General features: G+C 42.8%; 2 protein-coding genes across 2 annotated transcripts; both read right to left on the bottom strand.

Annotated features, from left to right (window-relative positions):
* Positions 1-5: 5 nt before the first annotated feature.
* Positions 6-9,044, bottom strand: LOC110985655 (NACHT domain- and WD repeat-containing protein 1-like). The gene is made up of 6 exons (XM_087136125.1): positions 8,728-9,044; positions 7,778-7,983; positions 6,843-7,191; positions 4,027-6,729; positions 3,414-3,852; positions 6-2,578 (listed from the first exon to the last, which is right to left on the bottom strand). The coding sequence occupies exons 1-6, from the start codon at positions 8,858-8,860 to the stop codon at positions 1,171-1,173; spliced, it is 5,238 nt and encodes a 1,745-aa protein (XP_086992251.1). The 5' UTR covers positions 8,861-9,044; the 3' UTR covers positions 6-1,170.
* A 1,369-nt stretch (positions 9,045-10,413) lies between these two features.
* LOC110985654 (NACHT domain- and WD repeat-containing protein 1-like) lies at positions 10,414-20,716 on the bottom strand. Its single transcript, XM_087136126.1, has 6 exons — positions 20,106-20,716; positions 17,810-18,015; positions 16,964-17,312; positions 14,164-16,866; positions 13,525-13,963; positions 10,414-13,325 (listed from the first exon to the last, which is right to left on the bottom strand). The coding sequence occupies exons 1-6, from the start codon at positions 20,218-20,220 to the stop codon at positions 11,918-11,920; spliced, it is 5,220 nt and encodes a 1,739-aa protein (XP_086992252.1). The 5' UTR covers positions 20,221-20,716; the 3' UTR covers positions 10,414-11,917.
* Positions 20,717-21,938: the final 1,222 nt, after the last annotated feature.

Here is a 21,938-nt window from a genome sequence, read left to right as displayed (position 1 = left end):
ATGTACTAGGAAATAAACGGAAATCACGTGACGACAGTATGTCAGGCACCTCAGCCCTATAGCACCTGGTCTGTAGTGAAGTTCGCATGCATATAAAGGTCAAATACTGCATGTTTCATTGTTGCCACTGCGGGCCAACGCGTTGTGACACAGGATCCGTCTCTATGGTGACGTTCCTGTCAACGAACACTTCTTCTATTGAATGATATCGACCCCTCACAGACATCCAGTGAATGCAAAAGCGTTTCATAGAGAACAGCGTCAAAAACCCTTTATGCATTTTAGTCACTGAGCGAATTATTTTTTTTTTCGGGAGTTGTCGACGCAGCGTGGTTTTTAGCGAGCGCACTACGCTGACTATAAAACTCCAAGAGTTCGTGCATTGTACCAGACTGCCAGAAGGTTGTACTATTGCTATGAAAGTGCTTGCTGCTTAGCTGTAGACAATACAGAGGACAACACTCTCGCTGATGCAGTGTGGTAGCATTGACTGTACCAAAGAGCATACGTTTACTTGTGTGGAGGTCTGCGGAGATTCCAAGCAATTTGGGTTGAAAAACACACTTCTAGAAAATTACAGGAAGAAACCAAATCAAGACAAACATAAAATTTCAGGGATATTACTCTCACCCACCCCCCAGAAGTACAGTGCCAAAAGGGTGTAAAGTGCTCAAATTTCAATTAAATGCGTATAATTAATTAACCATTATTAATCATATTTTATCCATTCAAAAAGTGATTATCTGTTGTCAAATTGTTTTCCCTCGGTGATTGATAGTGTATGGTTGTCAAGCCAGTGAACCAAGTTATTCCAACATTAACAGTCCATGGGTAAGTATTATCGTGACCCTCTCTTTTCTTCACCTTTGCCTTTAGTATGTCTGCATGATGCTGTGGGTAAAAGTCTTTTTCCCTTCATTTTTGTGCTGAAGGTTTTCTGTTCGTCGGTTCTATTTCGATTGAACCCTCCAACTGTGGCGCGACTGAGACACAAAACTCCCAGCTAACGTCGCATAGCCATTCGAGACCAAACAAAAGTTTTCGTTTTAATTACTCCCAATGCGCCTGTCAAAGTTAAGGAGCCGGGATGACTATCTAACCCTTCTATCTATTTCAAGTTTGCAAAGTTACTCAATTTTGACGGCAATACTCCGTTTCACAATCACAGGTTCATAGAACTTGACACGTTTTGCTTTCACGCGGCTGATTTGGGGTCCGAATTTCACGCGCCGCCAGCATCTGTTGTCGGAATTGAGGCTGTTTCCCTCCGGTCATTGGGGAATTCGGACTGATTGAGATACCAGTGACTGAGGCAGGTGCTGACTTCTTGCTGGTGGTTGATAATCGGATGCTGGTTGAGAATGTTAGGAAGGCTACTCTTCCATCCTGAAGTGTTATAATGGCAGTGTTACATTTAGCTGACATTATTATGGAACTAGTCTTGGCATAGGTATGATACTTCATCAAGTGTCTGCCGGTCTGGGTGTCCCACACTTGGATGTAATTGTCATCCTGACCACTTGACACCAAGAATCGGCCATCGGGACTGAATATCACAATTGAGACATCAGATTCATGCGCCCGTCTTAGGAAATGCTTCAGTGACTGTGACTGGACGTCCCAGATGATGATTTCACCGCCGTCGGCCCCAGTTGCTGTGAGGTTTCCATCGGGAGAGAATGCTGTTGTCTTGACGCGTCCTGTGTGTCCTTTCATGGAGGCTATTTTTGAGAATGTGGTGAGATTCCACAGGTCGACATCGTTGTCGTTGCTTCCAACGACGAGACTCTTTTCGTTTGGCGAGACAGCAATTGATAAGACCTGATCAGCATGTTTGAGCTCACCTATCACGCGCCCTTGGTCACTATCGATGAGCTCGAGTGTCTTGGTCTTTCCTAAGGAGTCGTACATTCCAATCGTGTACTGATTGATGAACACTCCATGTCTTAGCATGCGAAAAGCAGTAGATCTCAAATTAATGATCTGAAGCGTCTGCCCTGTTTCCAGATGGAGGAATCGGATTTCGAACTTGGGCTGTCCAAGCCCAGCGACTAGTCTTTTGTTATCTGGGGTGATCACACAATGAGAGGGTGTTATCCATAGTTCTTTGAATTTGCGCAGGAGCACAAAGTCAGGCAAGGTGAGGACGTACCATCCGCTGCTGGACCCTACCATGAAGGTGTCGTCTCTACTTATAGCCACAGCATAGCAAGTATCTTCCATTGGATCCTTGATGGACTTGATCAACTTCCCACTCCGTACATCCCACAGCTTGATCGTTTTATCACTTCCCGTTGTGATAACTTCGTCGTCAGAATTTAAGGTCAGTGCTTCATATGTGCAACCGTCGTGTTTGCTGATCGGCAGTTCTGGCTCGTCCCTCGAGTTGGACGTTTTGAGATTAGTAACATCCCAGATGCGGACGTTCTTGTCCTCTGATCCTGTGAGAATCTTGGAACCATCTGGTGTCACAGCAACAGTCGACACGTTTTGGATGTGCTGTAATTTGGCCTCTACTTCCAATGTTTCAGGATTCAGAACTACAGCTTCTGACGTTTTAAATGCAGCAACCACGTACCTGTGAAAGCAAGAATGGAAAAATGAAGATTGTTGCTAAACTCGAAAGGGAAAACTTGTTCACTTCTTTCTTCCACATACTTTTGTTACAAAAAAGGCGCAGAAATATGTGTCTGTTATGTGCAGATGATTTTGTCCGTTTTTTATGCCAACGCACTGACTAGGACGCTTAAATATTTAAAACTAAGTGAATCAATAAAATAAGCAAAAATGTGTATACAGCGTGCCCTATAAGAATGGAACCCAGAAGTATCATTTATTTGCTCCCAAAGCAATTTTCAGATAATCTCTCCTGTATCAAATTTAAGCTTGGAATTTTATCTTTTCAACCCTGGAGACTTCATTTCAATATGATGATGCATTTCGGAGATAATCTTGATTACAAATGAGAAATCAGACACGAGTGTCTCTTGTTGGAAAATAAACTGAGGTACACTGCAAAATTTCAACTGAAGTTATTTTTATTAAAATAAATTTATTAAATTGTGAATCTATAAGCTCTGAAACTGCACAGTTAATGAAAAAATTGTCCTCTAAAATAAGCAACAGTTTCAACAAGTTCTGAGCTACAAAGAAATCCGAAAGAAGTAGAAAACACAAATAGTTGTGTTATGATTTACGAATTATTCGGTGACTGCAACACTTGCAAGAATCTCTTCAAACCTCCATTAGACAGATGGAAAAATTAGTTGTATTAGGTAATGGGAAATTTATTCGTAAAGCAACATGAACTTCAAGTGAAGCTTTCCGTCGGAAACATTTGTTAACTTTAATTGATATAAAATAAATCATTTTTAACTATTTTTTTTGGGGGGGGAACACCCGATGAGGCCTACCTTTCATTCGGAGTAATAGCCATGCTGGTTAGTTCGCCGTCTCTTTCAAAGCAATCCTGTCGTCCGAGGAGTGTTCTCTCTGTATTATTCCCAGTTCCATATGTTCTCACGATACCAGCAGTGTGTCCAGATATGACACGAGTGTTATCTTTGGTGATGTACATGGCTTCCACAGTGGAGCTCGACTCAGGGTCTCTAGCGTCTCCTAGATACTCGCAATCAGGGAAGCTGTGCAGTGAGATTTCATAGCCATGCACGGCAAGAAGTCGTCTATCTTCGGACAGTGCCACCTTCAAGATAGGAAAGTCGTCTGCATCTGTCATTTCACGAATCATCTCACCTTTCAGGATGTCCCAAAGAACAAGAGTGTGATCTTCGGAGAACGTTATGGCTACTTGTCGGCCAGCTATCTCTGTCGTCAATACACCTTTTATTTCATCTGGAAGGATGTATAAAGTCAAAGTAAGCAATCTTCAAGCAATTTCGTGTTAAGCATATTGACTTGAATAGGCTTGGGAAAAGGCAGTTAAATTCTCATCAGAATTTTATTAAAATCAAAGTGCATTTCATTTTTTTTAACCTACCATTTTTCTGAACTTTTAGTATGACTAACCTGTATGCTTATTCAACCAGTGCATGATTTGTCCAGACTCCAAATTCCAAATGACCACGACGTCTCGACTTTCATCATCGTATACCTCCTCATCCCAGTCTTGGTACTCACAGGCTATCAACTCTTTCCTTTTTTCTTCTTTGTGTCTTTTCTTTGAGTCAGTTATGATTTCGTCCTCCTCGTGGTCCGTGTCTTCGTTATCATCATCGTGGCTGACTGTTGTCTGTAGACCACTGACAGCGTATTTTCCATCCAAAGTGATTGCCAGGTTCGATTGGCCTTTACCTGTATGCCCTTTTAGTCGGTGAATCAGATCTCCTGTTTCCATATTCCAGACACATATTTTGCCTGACTTCATGTACTCCCCATTGTGGGTGTACGTCACACAACTCTGATCGTCTGGTGTAATTTCGATGCCATAGACGGCTTCCCTATGACCAGTCAATATGTGCACCAATGTGCCATTTTCTATCTGCCAGATGCGAGCCGTGTTATCCTTCGAGCCGGTTACAACCAACCGTGAATCACTTGTGATTGCTAAGGAAACGACTTCCCCAGTGTGGCCCTCAAGTGACGTCAGCATCATTCCACCAGGAGGTTGAAGGCATGTGCTCAATGGCAGTAGTGGGTGAGACAGACTCCCTGCAATTTTAGCTTGCTTGAGAAGCGATTCCATCCTTGGGAATTTAGAGGCAGCATCCATCAGTCTTCCTATCACCTCGGGTGCTAATTGATCTGGATTATCTGAAATGACGGACGACGAAAGCCGCAGGGCTCCGAATAGTATGCTAATTTCTACATCATCTACCTTCTCTTCTGCTTTGGAGAAATCGGCCAAGACATCTTCCATTGACAGGGCCTTCACCTTGGTAAGCAAAAAGTCAAAGTCAAAAAGTACGGATGTCTTAAGTGCATCCCATTCTTCGGCTTCCATCAGATGGAACGGTAGTTGGGTGAGCTTTCGAAGATTGAAGGTCACCATACCTTCACTTTCATTTGGGTTCACTGCGAAAGTCAGGGGTTGACTTGAAACTTTACGGTCTTCTTTCGCCTCTGCTGGAACTCCGAAGCGCTCGATCTGCAGAGCAGAATATCGGCAGGGTTTTTCCCGACCACCTGACCAGGTGCCGTCAAAATATTCAGCGCAAGTCTTGTGGAGCTTCTTCTTTAGGCTATCGTCGTTGAGGTACCTCTGACGTGCTGTTTCGATAAACTGGCGATGATACCAGTACATCACTGTCACACCATCTGCATTTCTGTCTACGAGGTAAGAACTCAGGTCGTTCCGAACTCTTGTCCACAAAGACGGTGGGATTCGACGAACAGGCGGCATCCAGAATTGATAGACGTCGTTTAGGACGTCATCGTCTAGAGACAAGAGGTCATCTAGCTCCGTCTCTGTAAGACCAGTGGGCGATAAGGTAATGTATGCGAGAGCTCTAGACACGAGCATTTGGCCGTGGTACTCTTCAAGTTTCCCAAATATGAGATTGATCATATCTTGGATACCAGGCTTGAGAATGCATTCTTCAAGGGCATTGTAGGAGCGCCACTGGATGGCCTGATCATAGACAAGCTTTAAAAACAAAGGGAGACTGCACACAGCTACTGCTTCATCAATTAGACTGAGCTGAGATTTCGTGACTCTCTTGTCTGCGGTGGTTAACCAGGACTTCAATATATCTGTACTTTCTTCTGGGGAAAAGGGTGCTACTTCAATATACTGAGATAGGTCAGGAACTCTTTCCTTAACCTTTTCCAAGATTCCATGTTCCTTTGGAAGTGTAGAAACCACGAGAGCAACGTTTGGAGGTAGTGACTTCGGTAGCCAAACCATGCGATACGCGCCGTGATCGTTTGACAATTGATCAAGCGAGTCCAGAAAAATGATAAGAGGCTTTTTCGCTGTAGCAAATTTCAGAGTTTTAACAAAGGCCGCTACCAACTTGTTGTACTCAGTAGGAACTTGGATATCTGTCCGATTGTAGGCCTGGATAATTTGTTTGCATAGCGTTGTCAGAACTCGCGGAATGGATGAGGTATTTGGGCTTGTGCCAAGAAATCGTAGCATCATCACTGTGTCAGTGCCACAAAGCCATGACTGCTTAACAAGTGCTGCACATTTTGCCATAATGGATGTCTTTCCACTTCCTGACTCTCCATACAACACCATGGGAACACCATCTTTTCCACTGTTATCCTCTGCCCGTTGCATAACGTAGTCTTGTACCTTTTTAATGATGCCATCCCTGCCCTGGAATCCAACGCATTTACTCAGACAGAAAGACAGGTGCTGCAGAATCTCCTGATGTAAGGGATCTTCCAGGCTGGCAAGCTTCTCCTTTGAGATACCAATCTCTACCAGGCTTACGATCTTGGTGTAAAACGTATCCAAAAAGCCTTTGATATATTCACTGTGATTCTTGTTATCTAGATTAACCCCATCCTTTGTCCACTCGCCTAGATCGGTTACAATTGTATTGGAGAGGGGAAGTGCTTGGGTGACTTTGTTGTCACGTAGATCAGAAAGCAGCTCCCTTGCCTCGATGTCTACCTTTCCGTCCTGAAGGTCGAGGAACTTTGAGGCTTCTCTCGTCTCATACTTGCTCTCTAAGTCGCTGAACTTTCGGATGAAACATAGGCATTGGTTCTGTCTGTCCGACGGTGTATTGATAATGCCATGATCAACTTCGTCGTGGGTTACTGTTAAGTAAAAAAAAAAACTAGAAATCTTTAACTTGCGTTTTAGAATAAACTACTAATGACGACACAGATATTCCTAGGTTTCCCGCTTTTCATCAAAAGAGTTCACAAACCTGAAATCCTGTACTTCTTTGATTGGTCTGCTGTCAGCAGACCCTGCTTTTCCACCTCGTTAGCAGCAAAACGCAGCTGACCTTGGAGTAGCTCAAAGGTTGCCCACCACTCTGTCTTGTGCGCCCTCATTTTCTCGGGATCGTCCTGGCGATTGAAGTATGGCAGCCTGGAACTGATTGGCTGTAGGACGTACACAGGTGGTATGCAGTTGTCGTCACATCTAAACCACTCGTCGAGCGTTTCAATCGGCTTTCCGTTGTTAGCTAAGTATTCCCGGAGTATTTTGAATTCATCATGTTCAATTTTAGGCGGGAAAGGTCTGTAGCCATATTTTTGACAAAGGAACGTCTGCAAAAAAACACACCAATACATTGCTTGTATTTTGACAGTCACGTTATATGGTTAAGCCACTTGTAAATCAGATGCCTTCATTTGCCGGTATAGGAAAGCAGAAAGTGGAAATATTCGAATAAATCGTTCTCAAAATATACATTTTCGCACGTTTTGAAGAATGTCCACACATTTTGAACTGTAGTGGAAATAATCGCCACACCCCCGGCAGGAAAGGTTTGTGATGGATTATTGTGTAAGTGAAAGTAAAAAATAACGAGAGAATATATGATTCAAAGCAAAGTGGAAGCGATGCACAAATGTTAAATACGACATTGCCAACTGCTTGCTAAAACACTAACTAAAATGTGCCAATCTAAAAACTTAGAAGTTACGACGTTCGGTCGTACCAGAAGCTCTCTTGAAAGCACAACAACAAGGGAAGACATCCTTAACAAGTTAGCATGGAAACGACCAAGCCGCAATTAAAGACAAACTTGGAAATTGGCCAGTCTTATTTACCGTATTACAGTCTTATTTTTAGTAATGAATATTTCTGTGTACAAACAATGCTAAGAAACGTGATGACACAATTCGAGCTCACCACAAAGTTTGGTCCCACAGAAAGTCGCTGACAGCCGGCAATCTCCGCCATGCATAATTGTGACGTCATGTGGTCATCTGTCGCTTCATCCCGTACTCCCCATCGCATGTCAATGACCTGGAACTCCAAACCATGGCGTGACTTGCAGTAGTCTTTAAGACGAGGGTAAGTTTCCCTCATCAGGGCGTTACGTTCTACGGATGTGTCTGTTCAAAAAAGGGTGATGTTCGCAGAATCTCACTTTACTTCAAACAGACCAAGGACCTGAAGTAGGTCGGCTCAATCATTGATCATTGTGGGTTTGTTCTGCAGATCACGCTTTTTGTCTCTTTGCAATGTGTTTCACTCCAGCGATTTTGGGGACCCCTCAGCCATGTCAGCATGAGACTCAACGCATGAGAAGGGCGAAGTAGAATGTTCGATAATTCACAAATTTATCAACAATCTGATGCCGTGAAAGGAGGAGTCGCCACAATAGGTGCAGAATAGGTTGTTTTTGGTGTATGTGCATGTGCGCAGTGAAGAGGGCCTAAAAACTTAGGAGTCCTTGATTTCAAAGCGGCGTGTCTAATGTACGACCTTGCGGCCGCTTATGATGGACACGGTGTGGTTGGTGAACAAGCGATAAAATACGTGATGAGCGCGTGGTAGGCCTACAGTATTATTTTTACACATACAAAACTACGTGTACAAATTAACTGCTTACGTTTTCTTTGTGACTGTTACGCAGCACCGTCACCAGCTTTGGCGGGGGGGGGTCGTGCTCAGTGCCAGGGGGTACATCATAAAAACAACGGATGAAATAAATGCTTCGGATGTTAACGGACTTGGGGGGGCAGCTGAAATCAGCGGGGCCCAGCCCCTCAACCCCCGCCCTGGACGGGCTATTACCCATGCATATAAGGGAAAAAAACTAAAACGTTTTCGGTGCATAAGTTTAAAATGATTACCTGTAAAAGTCGAACTGGTAAATATCCGGACAACTTTGGAGCGTTGCCTCGGTAACTCGACGCTGAAATCGCCAGTCAATACAATGTGTGAGTTGGCGGTGTTATCTGCTTCCTTTCTTGAAATGGACGCCATTTTGAGGGTTTAAATAGTAAGGATGATATTTTGGGAGCAGTACCTAGCGAATACTTCTCGTACCGCGTAGCTCATGCTAAGGTTATACATGGCGCACAAATAGCGTCATTGAGGTGATGTACGTGTCTTTTAACAACCTTACAAAGAGTTATGAAGCGGATTAAACTACTAGGCCTATACAAACATGGTGCACGGTGGGGGCTACACCATTATAGGAAGAAGGTATTTCTTTTCTAACAGGACAGAAATCAATACCGTTACACAGTCTCCACAACAGTCTGTTTCTATTATAATGGACTTCCCTGCAGAGTTGTCAACTGCGCAAGTGAATCTTTGTGTATTCATGTAGTTTGATTTGTCAAGCGAGCTGATGATTTTTCATTCCATTTCATTTCTTTGCCAATATTGGCAGAGAAAACAACATTTTCTGAATTAATTCAAACCGCTAAGTCGGTGCCCCCCTCTCTCATTCTGCTGGCTCGAGGCCAGTCAGCAATGAACCACCAAATATAACCAAGGACTTATGAAAGTCTATGCACTGGTATAGTTGCCATGACGCTATGTTTCGCTTGTTGCTTCAAGGCAACCGGTCATCGTCCACAGAGCAGGGTGGATATAGAAGCAATGCATAACTGGACGGGGAGTGCGCTGCCGTGCCGGCGGGCTCAAAGGCCGATGATACAGGCCAGACCCCCCCATACACAAACACAGACACACACCCACACACACAAATACCGACCTTGAAGAATTAAAAATAAAAAATTAGGCCTACATTTTCAGGATCCTGTCATGAATCTAAGAAAATATATAAGCATTTATGTTACTGTCGACTAAATTGGTTATGCACAAACTGAACTAACTGAACTGAACTCGACTTACCCTTATACCTTGCAGCAAATTACCCATATCTGATGATACTGTGTAGGCCTACTCGCGCTTCATGTGGAATAGCCGCGTACCAATGCATTTTTCGGATACAAATGTACGTGTACTTGTATTTTGTTTGTAATAGTAATCACAGTCACAAAAGCTACTCCTTCCCGATATGGCACTATTTTAGTTTGTTGACATTCATTTTTGCGCGAAAGTGAATGCATTTCTGCAATACTGCTTTCATCTTCAACTCAATCTACTTCGGAAAATGTGCAGGCGATTTCGCGCGTCAAGAATTAGAATTCGCCTTTGTGCCAACAGAAGTTACATTCTGAGAAGTGTTTAGTTGATTGGTTAAATGTTTGAATATTCATGGTTGAAATAAACCGCTCATGTTGTCACTGGAAACTACCGACTATTATGGAATTCCTTATCTGCCGTCGCCCGTCGCCTTTTGCTTTGTCCCAATTCTGCCATTTACCAGTTCCAAACATGCCATTTTCCGTCGCCCGTCGTGCGTCGGACGGGCGACGCACGACGGCAGATATGGAATTCCATAAGTAAGGGCTCACCAGGGTTGCTCCAAAGTCGTCAATTTTACAAACAAACGAAGTCTGCTAAAGCGAGGCGCAGGTAATTCAGCACATAATAAAAAAAAAAGTTACTCGAGGAATGTGACCTTTAGTAATCAAGAAGATCTAACTTTATTCGGAATTTGACGACAACTATTCATTTATTTAAAATATTATTATGTATACAGTTGTAGTGGCAGGTACAGGAATTAACATCTGCTGCTCAGGGTGAGTGACTCGTATGTGCAAAACATCATTTCATGGGGTTCAAGTGTGTCTGTTGTGAGTGCAATCCTAGGCACGATTGCAATGGGCTACATGGCTATAACAAACAAATTTAATCTTCTACAAATCTTCAAAACATCTTCCTGTACAGCCGCCTAGTAATTATTCACTGCACTTGCTAGCTGGCTTGAAGTCTGTAATTCTTCACGGCCCTTTTTAGCCGACTTTACTCTTGTTGCTTAAATATTTCTCATGTTTCTTCACAAATGTTCTCATCTCCAAAATATTGTTTTTCAGTATCCCTGGACACAGTGATAGTGCCCGCTGAATGCACGATGGTTATGACTGGCAGTTTCTTGTGTTCTTCAGATACATATTTTTTTGAAATTTAAGTAACTGTAAGGGAATCACGGAAGCTTAGAATAAGAGTAAGGACATATCTGGAAAATAGGAAAAACCCAAATGCGAGAACTAGATCAAGCATGGGAATATGAAGCTTGAGCTTTTACATGGAGAGATGTATACCTGTTTTTGACCCCTCTGGATATAATGGACTAAGTGCTTGATGAAAGCCGAATCTAAATACGGTAGAGACATTTTGTGAACTAGAGCAGCTACTATTCAGTATTTCGGGCCTATTCCTTGTTGGAGGTGAATTTGTAACAGTGTTAGCAACCAATTAGCCGATGATAATCTTGATATTGACAGAGTGCTTTTGTGAGGTGCTGATCGATTTATTAGGTTTCCAAATTGGTTAGAGGTAAATGTCACATGATTAAGGGAAAGTTTTAAGATACTTTTTTCAAGCCCACAGTGTTGATCGCGGAACAAGCTTTTCAATCAATTATTGCATCGATAGGATTTGTCAGATTTACTCATTGATATTAAACGTTGAAACAGTGTCACCAGATCAAATGCAGCATTTCTGAACTAACGTAAACGCTTTGTAAACATGCCTTCTGCTTTCAATTATTTACATTTGTGAAATGAACAACATCTCATTAACAAAGGAGAATTTCCCGCTTAAAATCATATTGAACACAGTTACATTTTCAGGAATAAATTGCACGTAGCTTCCTGATTGATGCATAAACGGTCGTTCCGGATAAGATTATCATTGTGCAATGGACGAGTATGCTCGCAAAATTACCAAAATAATTCATCACCACAGTAAGTCTCCTTAATAGTTTGGCATTTCCCTTCGCTTGATTTTCTGATAACTCATGACTTTGCCATCAGACACCAAAAATGTAAAATATGCATGCACTTGAGCTCACGACTGTTCGCGCACTCGAAGGAATTACTGGGATGACTATCCTATCCTCTTCTACATTCAGTTTTCAAAGAAACTCAGTTCTCAGCACATTTTTTTTTTGCAATTACCCGTTCATAGAACTTGACATGTTTTACTCTTACGCGGCTGATTTTGGAGCCGAGCGTCACGCATCTGTTGCATTTGTCGTTTGACATGAGGCTGTTGCTCTCCTGTCATCGGTGAGTGTGGACTCATTGAGATACCACTGACCGAAGCAGGTGCTGACTTCTTACTGGAGGTAAATGAGGGGACACTCGGTGAGAATGTTAGGAAGGCTACTCTTCCATCCTGAAGTGTTACAATGGCAGTGTTGCATTTAGCTGACATTATTATGGAACTAGTCTTGGCATAGGTATGATACTTCATCAAGTGTTTGCCGGTCTGGGTGTCCCACACTTGGATGTAATTGTCATCCTGACCACTTGACACCAAAAATCGGCCATCGGGACTGAATATAACATTTGAGACATCAGATTCATGTGCTTGTTTCATGGAATGCTTCAAGGACTGTGATTGGACGTCCCAGATGATGACTTCACCGCCGTCGGCCCCAGATGCTACATGGTTTCCATCGGGAGAGAATGATACTGCCGTGACGCGTCCTGTGTGAGCTTTCATAGTTGTTATGTGTGAGAAGGTGGTGAGATCCCAGAGGTCGATATCGTGGTCGCTGCAGCCGGCAACAAGCCTCCTTTCGTCAGCAGAGACTGCGAATGATAAGACTCGATCGGCATGCCTAAGTTCACTAATCACCTGCCCCTGGTTGCTGTCGATAAGCTGGAGTATCTTGGTTTTTCCCGAGGAGTCGTACATTCCAATCTTATATTGGTTGATGAACACTCCGTACCTTAGCATGCGAAAAGCAGTAGATCTCAACTTGATAACTTCAAGGGTCTGCCCTGTTTCCACATGGAGGATGCGGATCTCAAACTTAGGCTGTCCAAGCCCAGCAACGAGCCTACTGTTATCTGGGGTAATCACACAGTGGGAGGGCGTAATCCATTGCTCTCTGAATTTGCGCTGGAGCACCAAGTCAGGTAAGGTTAGGACGTACCATCCGCTGCTTGAGCCTACCATGAAGGTATCATCTCTACTTATGGCCACAGCATAGCAATTTCCACCCGTTGGATCCCCAATGGACTTGATTAACTTCCCGCTCCGCACATCCCACAGCTTGATTGTTTTATCACTTCCCGTTGTGATAACTTTGTCGTCGGCATTTAAGGTCAGTGCTTCATATGTGTAACCGTCGTGTTTGCTGATCGCCAGTTCTGGTTCGTCACTCGAGTTGGATGTTTTGAGATTAGCAACATCCCAGATGCGGACGTTCTTGTCCTCTGACCCTGTGAGAATCTTGGAACCATCGGGCGTGACGGCGACCGTCAACACATTCAAGATATGCGGCAGTTTGGCCTCTACTTCCAACGTTTCAAGGTTGAGAACTACAGCTTCTGACATCTTCAACGCAGCAATTACATGCCTGAAAATAGCCAAACAAAGTGAAAAAATCAATGCAAGATCAAAAGGAAGACTTTCCCCTTTTTATTTTGTTATGACCAAATTTGGCATATACTTGCAACTTTTTTATCTTGTTGAGTTTAATGCTCATCCATTAACTGAGGGGTTGATGAAATGTGACTTTTTACTCTGAATAAAAATGAAAAGAAAGATATACCTACATTTCATTCGGAGTAACAGCCATGCTAGTTACTGGGCCGTCTCTTTCAAAGCAGTCCTGTTTCTTGAGGAGTGTTCTCTCAGTATTCTTGCCGGTTCCGTACATTCTCACAGCACCACAGACGTGTCCAGATATGACACGACTGTTGTCTCTGGTTATGTACATGGTTTCCACAGTGGAGTTCGACTCCGGGTCTCTACTGTCTCCAAGATACTTGCAGTCAGGGAAGCTGTGCAGTGAAATTTCACAACCATGCAACGCAAGAAGTCGTCTATCTTCAGAGAGAGTCACCTTCCAGATTGGGAACGTATCTGCGTCTGTCATTTCACGAATTGTCTCACCTTTCAGGATGTCCCAAAGAATAAGAGTGTGATCTTGGGAGAATGTTATGGCTACTTGTCGTTCATCTATCTCCGTCGTCAGGACGCCTTTTATTTCGTCTGAAAAGATAGAGTTAACGATGTAAAGCTGCATAACTAAAGGATCAAATATTACACAGGACTTTAATTGTCAAGCATGATAGCACATTCCATGGGCATGAGAACGCCAAGTTTAGTCACAACTTTTTTAATCAAACAATAATGCATTCAAAATTTTATAAAAATGGGTGCCAACAGAGACAACTGTCATAGCTATTAACCTGTATGTTTGTACAACCAGTGCATGGTTTGTCCGGACTCCAAATTCCAAATAATCACGACGTCTCTGTTTTCATCATCATATTCTTCTTCATCCCAAGCTTCGTCCTCCTCGGCCATTAACTCTTTCCTTTTTGCTTCTTTGTGCCTTTGCTTTGAATCAGCGATTACTTCATCGTCGTCGTAGTCAGTGTCTTCGTTATCATCATCGTAGCTGACTGTTGTCTGTAGACCACTGACAGCGTATTTTCCATCCAAAGTGATTGCCAGGTTCGATTGGCCTTTACCTGTATGCCCTTTTAGTCGGTGAATCAGATCTCCTGTTTCCATATTCCAGACACATATTTTGCCTGACTTCATGTACTCCCCATTGTGGGTGTACGTCACACAACTCTGATCATCGGGTGTAATTTCGATGCCATAGACGGCTTCCCTATGACCATTCAATATGTGCACCAATGTGCCATTTTCTATCTGCCAGATGCGAGCCGTGTTATCCTTCGAGCCGGTAACAACCAACCGTGAATCACTTGTTATTGCCATGGAAACGACTTCCTCAGTGTGGCCCTCAAGTGACGCCAACAACATTCCACCAGGGGGTTGAAGGCAAGTACTCACCGGAAGCATAGGATGAGACAGTCTCCCTACAATTTTAGCTTGCTCGAGAAGGGATTTCATTCTTGGGAATGTAGTAGCGGCATCCATCAGTCTTCCCATCAACTCTGGCGCTAACTGGTTGGGATTATTTGAAATAACGGACGACGAAAGCCGCAGGGCTCCCAAAAGTATAACAATTTCTGCGTCATCAATCTTTTCTTCTGCTTTGGAGAAATCAGCCAAGACATCTTGCATAGAGAGGGCCTTCACCTTGCTGAGCATAAAGTCAAAGTTAAAGAGCACAGATGTCTTCAGTGTATTCCATTCTTCGGCTTCCATTAAATGAAAAGGTAACTGGGTGAGTTTCCGGAGGTTGAAGGTCACAATACCTTCACTTTCATTTTGGGTCACTGAGAAAGTCAGGGGTTGACTTGAAACTTTACGGTCTTCTTCTGCTTCAGCTGGAACCCCGAAACGCTCAACTTGCAGAGCAGAATATCGGCAGGGTTTTTTCCGACCCTCAGACCAGGTGCCGTCAAAATACTCAGCGCAAGTCTTGTGGAGCTTCTTCTTCAGGCTATCGTCGTTGAGGTACCTCTGACGTGCTGTCTCGATAAACTGGCGATGATACCAGTACATCACTGTCACACCATCTGCATCTCTGTCTACGAGGTAAGAACTCAGGTCGTTCCGAACTCTTGTCCACAAAGACGGTGGGATTCGACGAACAGGCGGCATCCAGAATTGATAGACGTCGTTTAGGACGTCATCGTCTAGAGACAAGAGGTCATCTAGCTCCGTCTCCGTAAGACCAGTGGGCGATAAGGTAATGTATGCGAGAGCTCTAGACACGAGCATTTGGCCGTGGTACTCTTCAAGTTTCCCAAATATGAGATTGATCATATCTTGGATACCAGGCTTGAGAATGCATTCTTCAAGGGCATTGTAGGAGCGCCACTGGATGGCCTGATCATAGACAAGCTTTAAAAACAAAGGGAGACTGCACACAGCTACTGCTTCATCAATTAGACTGAGCTGGGAGTTCGTGACTCTCTTTTCTGCAGTGGCTAACCAGGACTTCAATATATCTGTGCTTTCTACGTGGGAAAAGGGTGCTACTTCAGTATACTGAGATAGATCAGGAACTCTTTCCTTAACCTTTTCCAGGATTCCGTGTTCCTTTGGAAGTGTAGAAACCACGAGAGCAACGTTTGGAGGTAGCGACTTCGGTAGCCAAACCATGCGATGTGCTCCATGATCACTTGATAATTGATCAAGCGAGTCCAGAAAAATGACAAGAGGCCTTTCCACTGTGGCAAATTTCATAGTTTCAATGAAGGCTGCCACCAATTTGTTGTACTCAGTAGGAACTTGGAAATCTGTCCGATTGAAGACCTGGATGATTTGTTTGCATAGCGTTGTCAGAACTCGCTGAATGGATGAGGTATTTGGGCTTGTGCCAAGAAATCGTAGCATCATCACTGTGTCAGTGCCACAAAGCCATGACTGCTGAACAAGTGCTGCACATTTTGCCATAATGGATGTCTTTCCACTTCCTGACTCTCCATATAACACCATTGGAACACCATCTTTGTCATCGTCACACTTTACTCGCTGCATAATGTAGTCTTGTACCTTTTTAATGATGTCATCCCTGCCCTGGAATCCAACGCACTTAGTAAGACTGAAAGCTAGGTGCTGGAGAATCTCCTGATGTAAGGGATCTTCCAGGCTGGCGAGCTTCTCCTTGGAGACACCGATCTCAACCATGCTTACGATCTTGGCGTAGAACGTATCCAAAAATCCTTTGATATATTTACTGTGATTGTCGTTCTCTAGATTAACTCCATCCTTTGTCCACTCCCCCAGATCGGTTACTATTATATTGGATGGGGGAAGTGCTTGGGGGACTTTGTTGTCTCGTAGATCAGAAAGCAGCTCGCCTGCCTCAATGTCTACATTTCTGTCCAGGAGGTCAAGGAATTTTGAAGCTTCTCTCGCCTCACACTTGCTCTCCAAGTCACTGAACTTTCGGATGAAACATAAGCAGTGGTTTTGCCTGTCTGACGGTGCATTCAAAATGCCATGATCAACCTCGTCGTGGGTAACTGTACATCGAAAATAGGGAAAAACGTACACGATTTTAAGAACATTTGAGAAGTTACTTGTTGCGACAATATATGGCACTTCAAATGGCTCACAAACCTGAAATCCTGTATTTCTTGGCTCGGTCTGCCGCCAGTAGTCCCCGCTTTTCCGCTTGGTTAGCAGCAAAGCGCAGCTGTCCCTGTACTTGTTCGAACGTTGCCCACCACTCTGTCTTGTGCGCCCTCATTTTTTCTGGATCGTCCTGGCGATTGAAGTATGGCAGCCTGGAGCTGATTGGCTGTAAGACGTACACGGGTGGTATGCAGTTTTCGTCACAGATAAACCACTTGTCGAGTGTTTTGATCGGCTTTCCGTTGTCCATCAAAGTTTCCCGCAGAATTTTGAATTCCTCGTTCTCAATCTTTGGCGGGAAGGGTCGGTACCCATACTTCTGACACAGGAACGTCTGCCAAAAAAAGGGTTTATATTATTTTGGCTATAGTGCTATGCCGACTCATATTTGAACAAAATGTGTTTTTTTTTCTTCAAAAAATGTTCGTTATTGAGTGGGAAAACACAGGTAGTGGATTATTGTGAAAGTAATTTTGGAAAACACTCTCTGCGCTGCAAAAGTAGTCAAAGATAGCCATTAAGAAAAATGCAAAATACAAAGTCTGACTACTTTCCACCTGTATTTGTATGAAATATGGAAATCTAAAATTCAGAGGACACGACGATTTGATCTCAGTAGAATCTTTCTCAAGGGTAAAACGCTATAACGAATTAGTTACTAAGGAATGAGTCAAACAACTAGTAGACAAAAATGAACAAAAGGAAACTGTCGATCTTATTTCCAGAAGCTAAAATACCAATCTGTGCTTGAAGCAATATAAAATGAACCACCTTCGTATTTAATGATTTTACTCGGTTACTCGGAAAAGTAGCGGCACTATTGTAACTCACAACAAAGTTTGGTCCCACGGAAAGGCGCTGACAGCCAGCAATCTCCGCCATGCATAATTGTGACGTCATGTGATCGTCTGTCGCTTCGTCCCGTACTCCCCATCGCATGTCAATGACCTGGAACTCCAAACCATGGCGTGACTTGCAGTAATCCTTCAGACGAGGGTACGTCTCCCTCATCAGGGCGTTACGTTCTACAGATGTGTCTGTTCAAAAAATGGTTCGTAGAAACTTCTGTTTCAAAGATCATAGACCTCATTTTATTTTTGTTTGTTTTCCGTTACGATAAAAGTTCTTTCCAAAAAGCTCAATGAGTTGCTACAACTCTCTCTCTCTCTCTCTCTCTCTCTCAGTACCTACATAGGGATACCTGGCTACAGACCAGGAACTATCAGGCAATAAATATTGTATTTAGGCTCGGAGGATCAAAGAGTGGGACTCGGTGTGCCTTCTAAGTTGGGAATTTGGAACTCAACAAAGCCCATAGAGTTTGGACACAGACTGTTAGTATTCACCCTGGAGCGCTCCTATAAGGATTTTAGTATACATTAAACCACAAGCGCATCATAAAACCTACATTAAAGAGTCAGAACAGTAGCTGAACTGCTTGTTGATTGCGCGTAAATTTCAGTCGGAGATCTAAAGAAAAACCTGTTGTTACAGTTTACTTTAGAATGAAGCATTTTCTTGTTTTTATTTTGTAAATTTAGTTCATTTCATTTTACATGGTAACTGCTAAAACACGTTGGCTTACAGCTGGTCCAAAACAGAAGAAATAATGATCATGAGCACATCAGGTTTCCCTTTGTAAAATTTTGGTGTCTTTATTAGGGTGTGTGTCTGTACACTAAAATATTTCAGTTATTTATTCCCCAGCTGAGTTATTTAGATTCAGGTGAAGGAAGCCCTTAGTTGAAGAATTTTCTTCATTTCCTTCTTGGCTCCCATAAGGATTAGCGTGGCCTACTTAATCTAATTAGACTGTTGTGAATTTCGGGCTCGAGTAGGATAGACAATGCACATGTGTACAGTTGAATGCAGGATACCAGTATACTCTGTCTCTAGGCTGGTGATAATTAGCTTGGGCGTAGTCCCAGAGTCAGAACAGGGGGAGTGGGTTAGCGTAGCCGTTCTTTCCTCGCTTTGTACCAATGAGGCCTGGGTTTCAAGTTGAGTCCCGGCTTGGCTTAGGCTTTAATCAAGTACATTTTGTTTCCAGTCCATATTCGCTCTTGCAGGTTTTCTCCGGGTACTCCAGTTTCCTCCTAGCTGCCTCTAAAACTGGCCCTTCATCCTCACTCCACAGAGTGATACTAATGACTAAAGAGTATGAATCAACGTGTAGTTATTGGCGCAAATAGCCTGAGTAGCTGAAAGGGGCATTAAAACAAAACAACAATAACAACAAGGGTAGAACTCCTACTAGGCACGAGAGGTGTAGGATCCTCTGCCTTGTCAGCAGTTGCCTGTGGTCCAGAGTGGAATTGATACTATGTGCTGACATGCAGTTGAGCTCTGTGCTCTGAGTTTGTTCTTTTGTGCTGTATGCGTAGTAGCCGAATTTCTGTGTGAAATTTTGTACCAGTTTCGACACCCTTTTTTATGCCTTTGTTGGCATTCTGTGTGGAGAAGTTCTGGACCAGGCGATGGGTGAGGACTCCGGTGTGAAGCAAGAGAAAATCAACCGTAAATTATTTAATGTTACTGATGTATTTACTTTGAAGAAAAGTGAGAAGTAATTTACATAGGAGTTTTACTAAAGGCCAAATAGAACGATGTCTGTACTCGCTTAACAAAAAAACCATAACACAATACTACACCCAAGGCTTACTATGCGGTATATAAAGCAGAAATGACGTACTGAGAATTATCCTCCAGACTACCGTAAACTAATAGACCTACGCCAATTTATCAAAGTTCGATTGAAAACCGAAGCTTTACAAATTTACGAACCCTTTTGTGATTATTCATGCAGTTGATCCATTATCAGTCAACAGCTTCTCGCGTCATGGTTAATGTTTAACAGACCACGAGTGTGATAAAATCAAAATCCATAGTTTGCTTTTCGTGTTGTTCCTTTGTTTCTGTTTTGCTTTGAGTGTGTTTTTCCATACACTTGCTGAAGTAACAATGACGGCCTGTACATGGTAGCCTTGCCGCAGCACTGTCACCACATACACAAAACATGTACAGGTACAGAGTAATAGTCAATTTTTTTCATCGTGATCGCTGCTCACAAAGTACAAGAAGCAAATAAAATTCTCAAGCAATAGATTTTGCAGTTTAGAATGCCTACCTGTAAAGGTGGAACTCGTAAATATCCGGACAACTTTGGAGCGTTGCTTTGGCAACTCAACGCTTAAATTGCCAGTCAATACAACCTGCACGTTGGCTGTGCTTCCTGCTTCCATTCTCGCAGTGGACGCCGTTAGAAGGTTTTAAAAGAGAGATGATGTTTTCAGTGTACATGTAGTTCTTGTGCACGTGTGGTGGAATAAGCTTCTCCAAAACACCATTCCAGTATGAACTGTATGATTATAACCTTGTGGGAATAAGAGTTCTTCTCTACCAGCGAGCAAAATCAATCTCGATATCAATGTCAACGACGTCGAACCTGTACTGAAACGTGCAAACAGTCCCGGTAATGTACAGTCTGCTTCACCGATTAGAGATTGACTTTGACCCTGTACGTATGAATACCGTGCATGATGGAAGGTCGTTTCGTGGAGCATTAAGCTGTCGAGGTTGAGGTTCGTGGGGTTTTTTTTTAGTCAAAAGTATTATTTTTATGCCATTTTAATTCATATTGACGACAACAATATCATCTTTTCAATCAATGCCAACCGCTTATGGCAAGTCTCTCTTTCTGATACGTACTGGCCTGATGAATAGTAATGCATCAAATGAACCAAAGGCGTGTGAAAGTCTATGCATTGATTCAGTTGCTATGACACAATGTTTTGCTTGTTGCTTCCAGGCAACCGTTGATTCGTTCATAGCAACGTTGGTACTTGGATACTATATACACTGTATACGGAAGGGCTGGGAGTGCGCTACCGAGTGATACGGAATGCACATAAGCAAGCCTCAACCCCAAAGAAAATTGCGCCAGGCCTTGAAAAAGATTTTTTTTTAAATCAGAATAAAGACACAATCGTGAATTTAGGCAAAATATCAAGGCTTATACAAGGTGTCCCAACTCCATAAAAACCCCTTATGCTCAAATGAGTATTTTTGCTGAACATGAAAATATCTGTCACCAGGTTTTGTTTTTCAATAATCATCTTTGTCATACGTTTAGCTCTCTTAAGAAGATTAAATCATGGCAATTGGTCTAGCCAAAGTAAAGATAGGCCCGATTTTGTAAAAGGTTGCGTTTGCGTGCTTTGGGCAAAGTGCTAAAAATGGTAAACTGCTTCGGTTGTAAGAACGAAGCATTTCTAAGAACATGTAATTGACTTTTCCCTCTTTTCTGCCAATGAAATAGATGACGATAAAGAAGAGCACACTAAACCATCGTTAATTTTTTTGCTATTATTTAGTGTGATTAAGGTTCACCAGGCAGCATGCCGTGTCAACGGTCATCTTTTCAACTCTGAAAGAAATAGGGCGGCCGGATTCCGACACTTCCGACATTTTCCCAATATCATTGCAGTCCATTTTTTCACGTGCTTAGCATTCAAGATTTATTTTAATTAAAAGAATGTAATTTTGTCACATGTTTTGTGAAAATCGGACATAAACTATTCTCGCGCAGCGCCTTATTTCCTAGACAGGTCAGCCCAAAACATATACTTTTCTATTCACGTGCTCCACTCACGCGAGCAGGCACGCGTGTTGCCTTGAACTTCAAATCACCGTAAAATCCAACCATTATGTCAGACTTAGTTGAAACTTCACAGTTGTATCGATCATGAGTATCCAAGTCTAATGGAAAATCGCTCTCTTCTATGAGAAGGTTCAAAACAGGCTAACCTGGCTCTTTTAGAGTAAAATAATTTATACATTATTACACTTGACGTCCGTTTTGGAGAATCCATTCACCTGTTTTTATTTCTAAATCTATTCGCAATAAGACCCTCAAAAACTTTTCCCTTTATAATCTGAGAGGTTACTGGGAGGCATACCG

Source organism: Acanthaster planci, linkage group LG04 (assembly GCF_054643075.1).
Source record: "Acanthaster planci isolate LZ-2023a linkage group LG04, COTS_SCS, whole genome shotgun sequence".
NCBI classification, from domain to species: Eukaryota; Metazoa; Echinodermata; class Asteroidea; order Valvatida; family Acanthasteridae; genus Acanthaster; species Acanthaster planci.
Note: the sequence above shows the minus strand (reverse complement) of the source record. Positions and strands in the feature narration are given on the sequence as shown.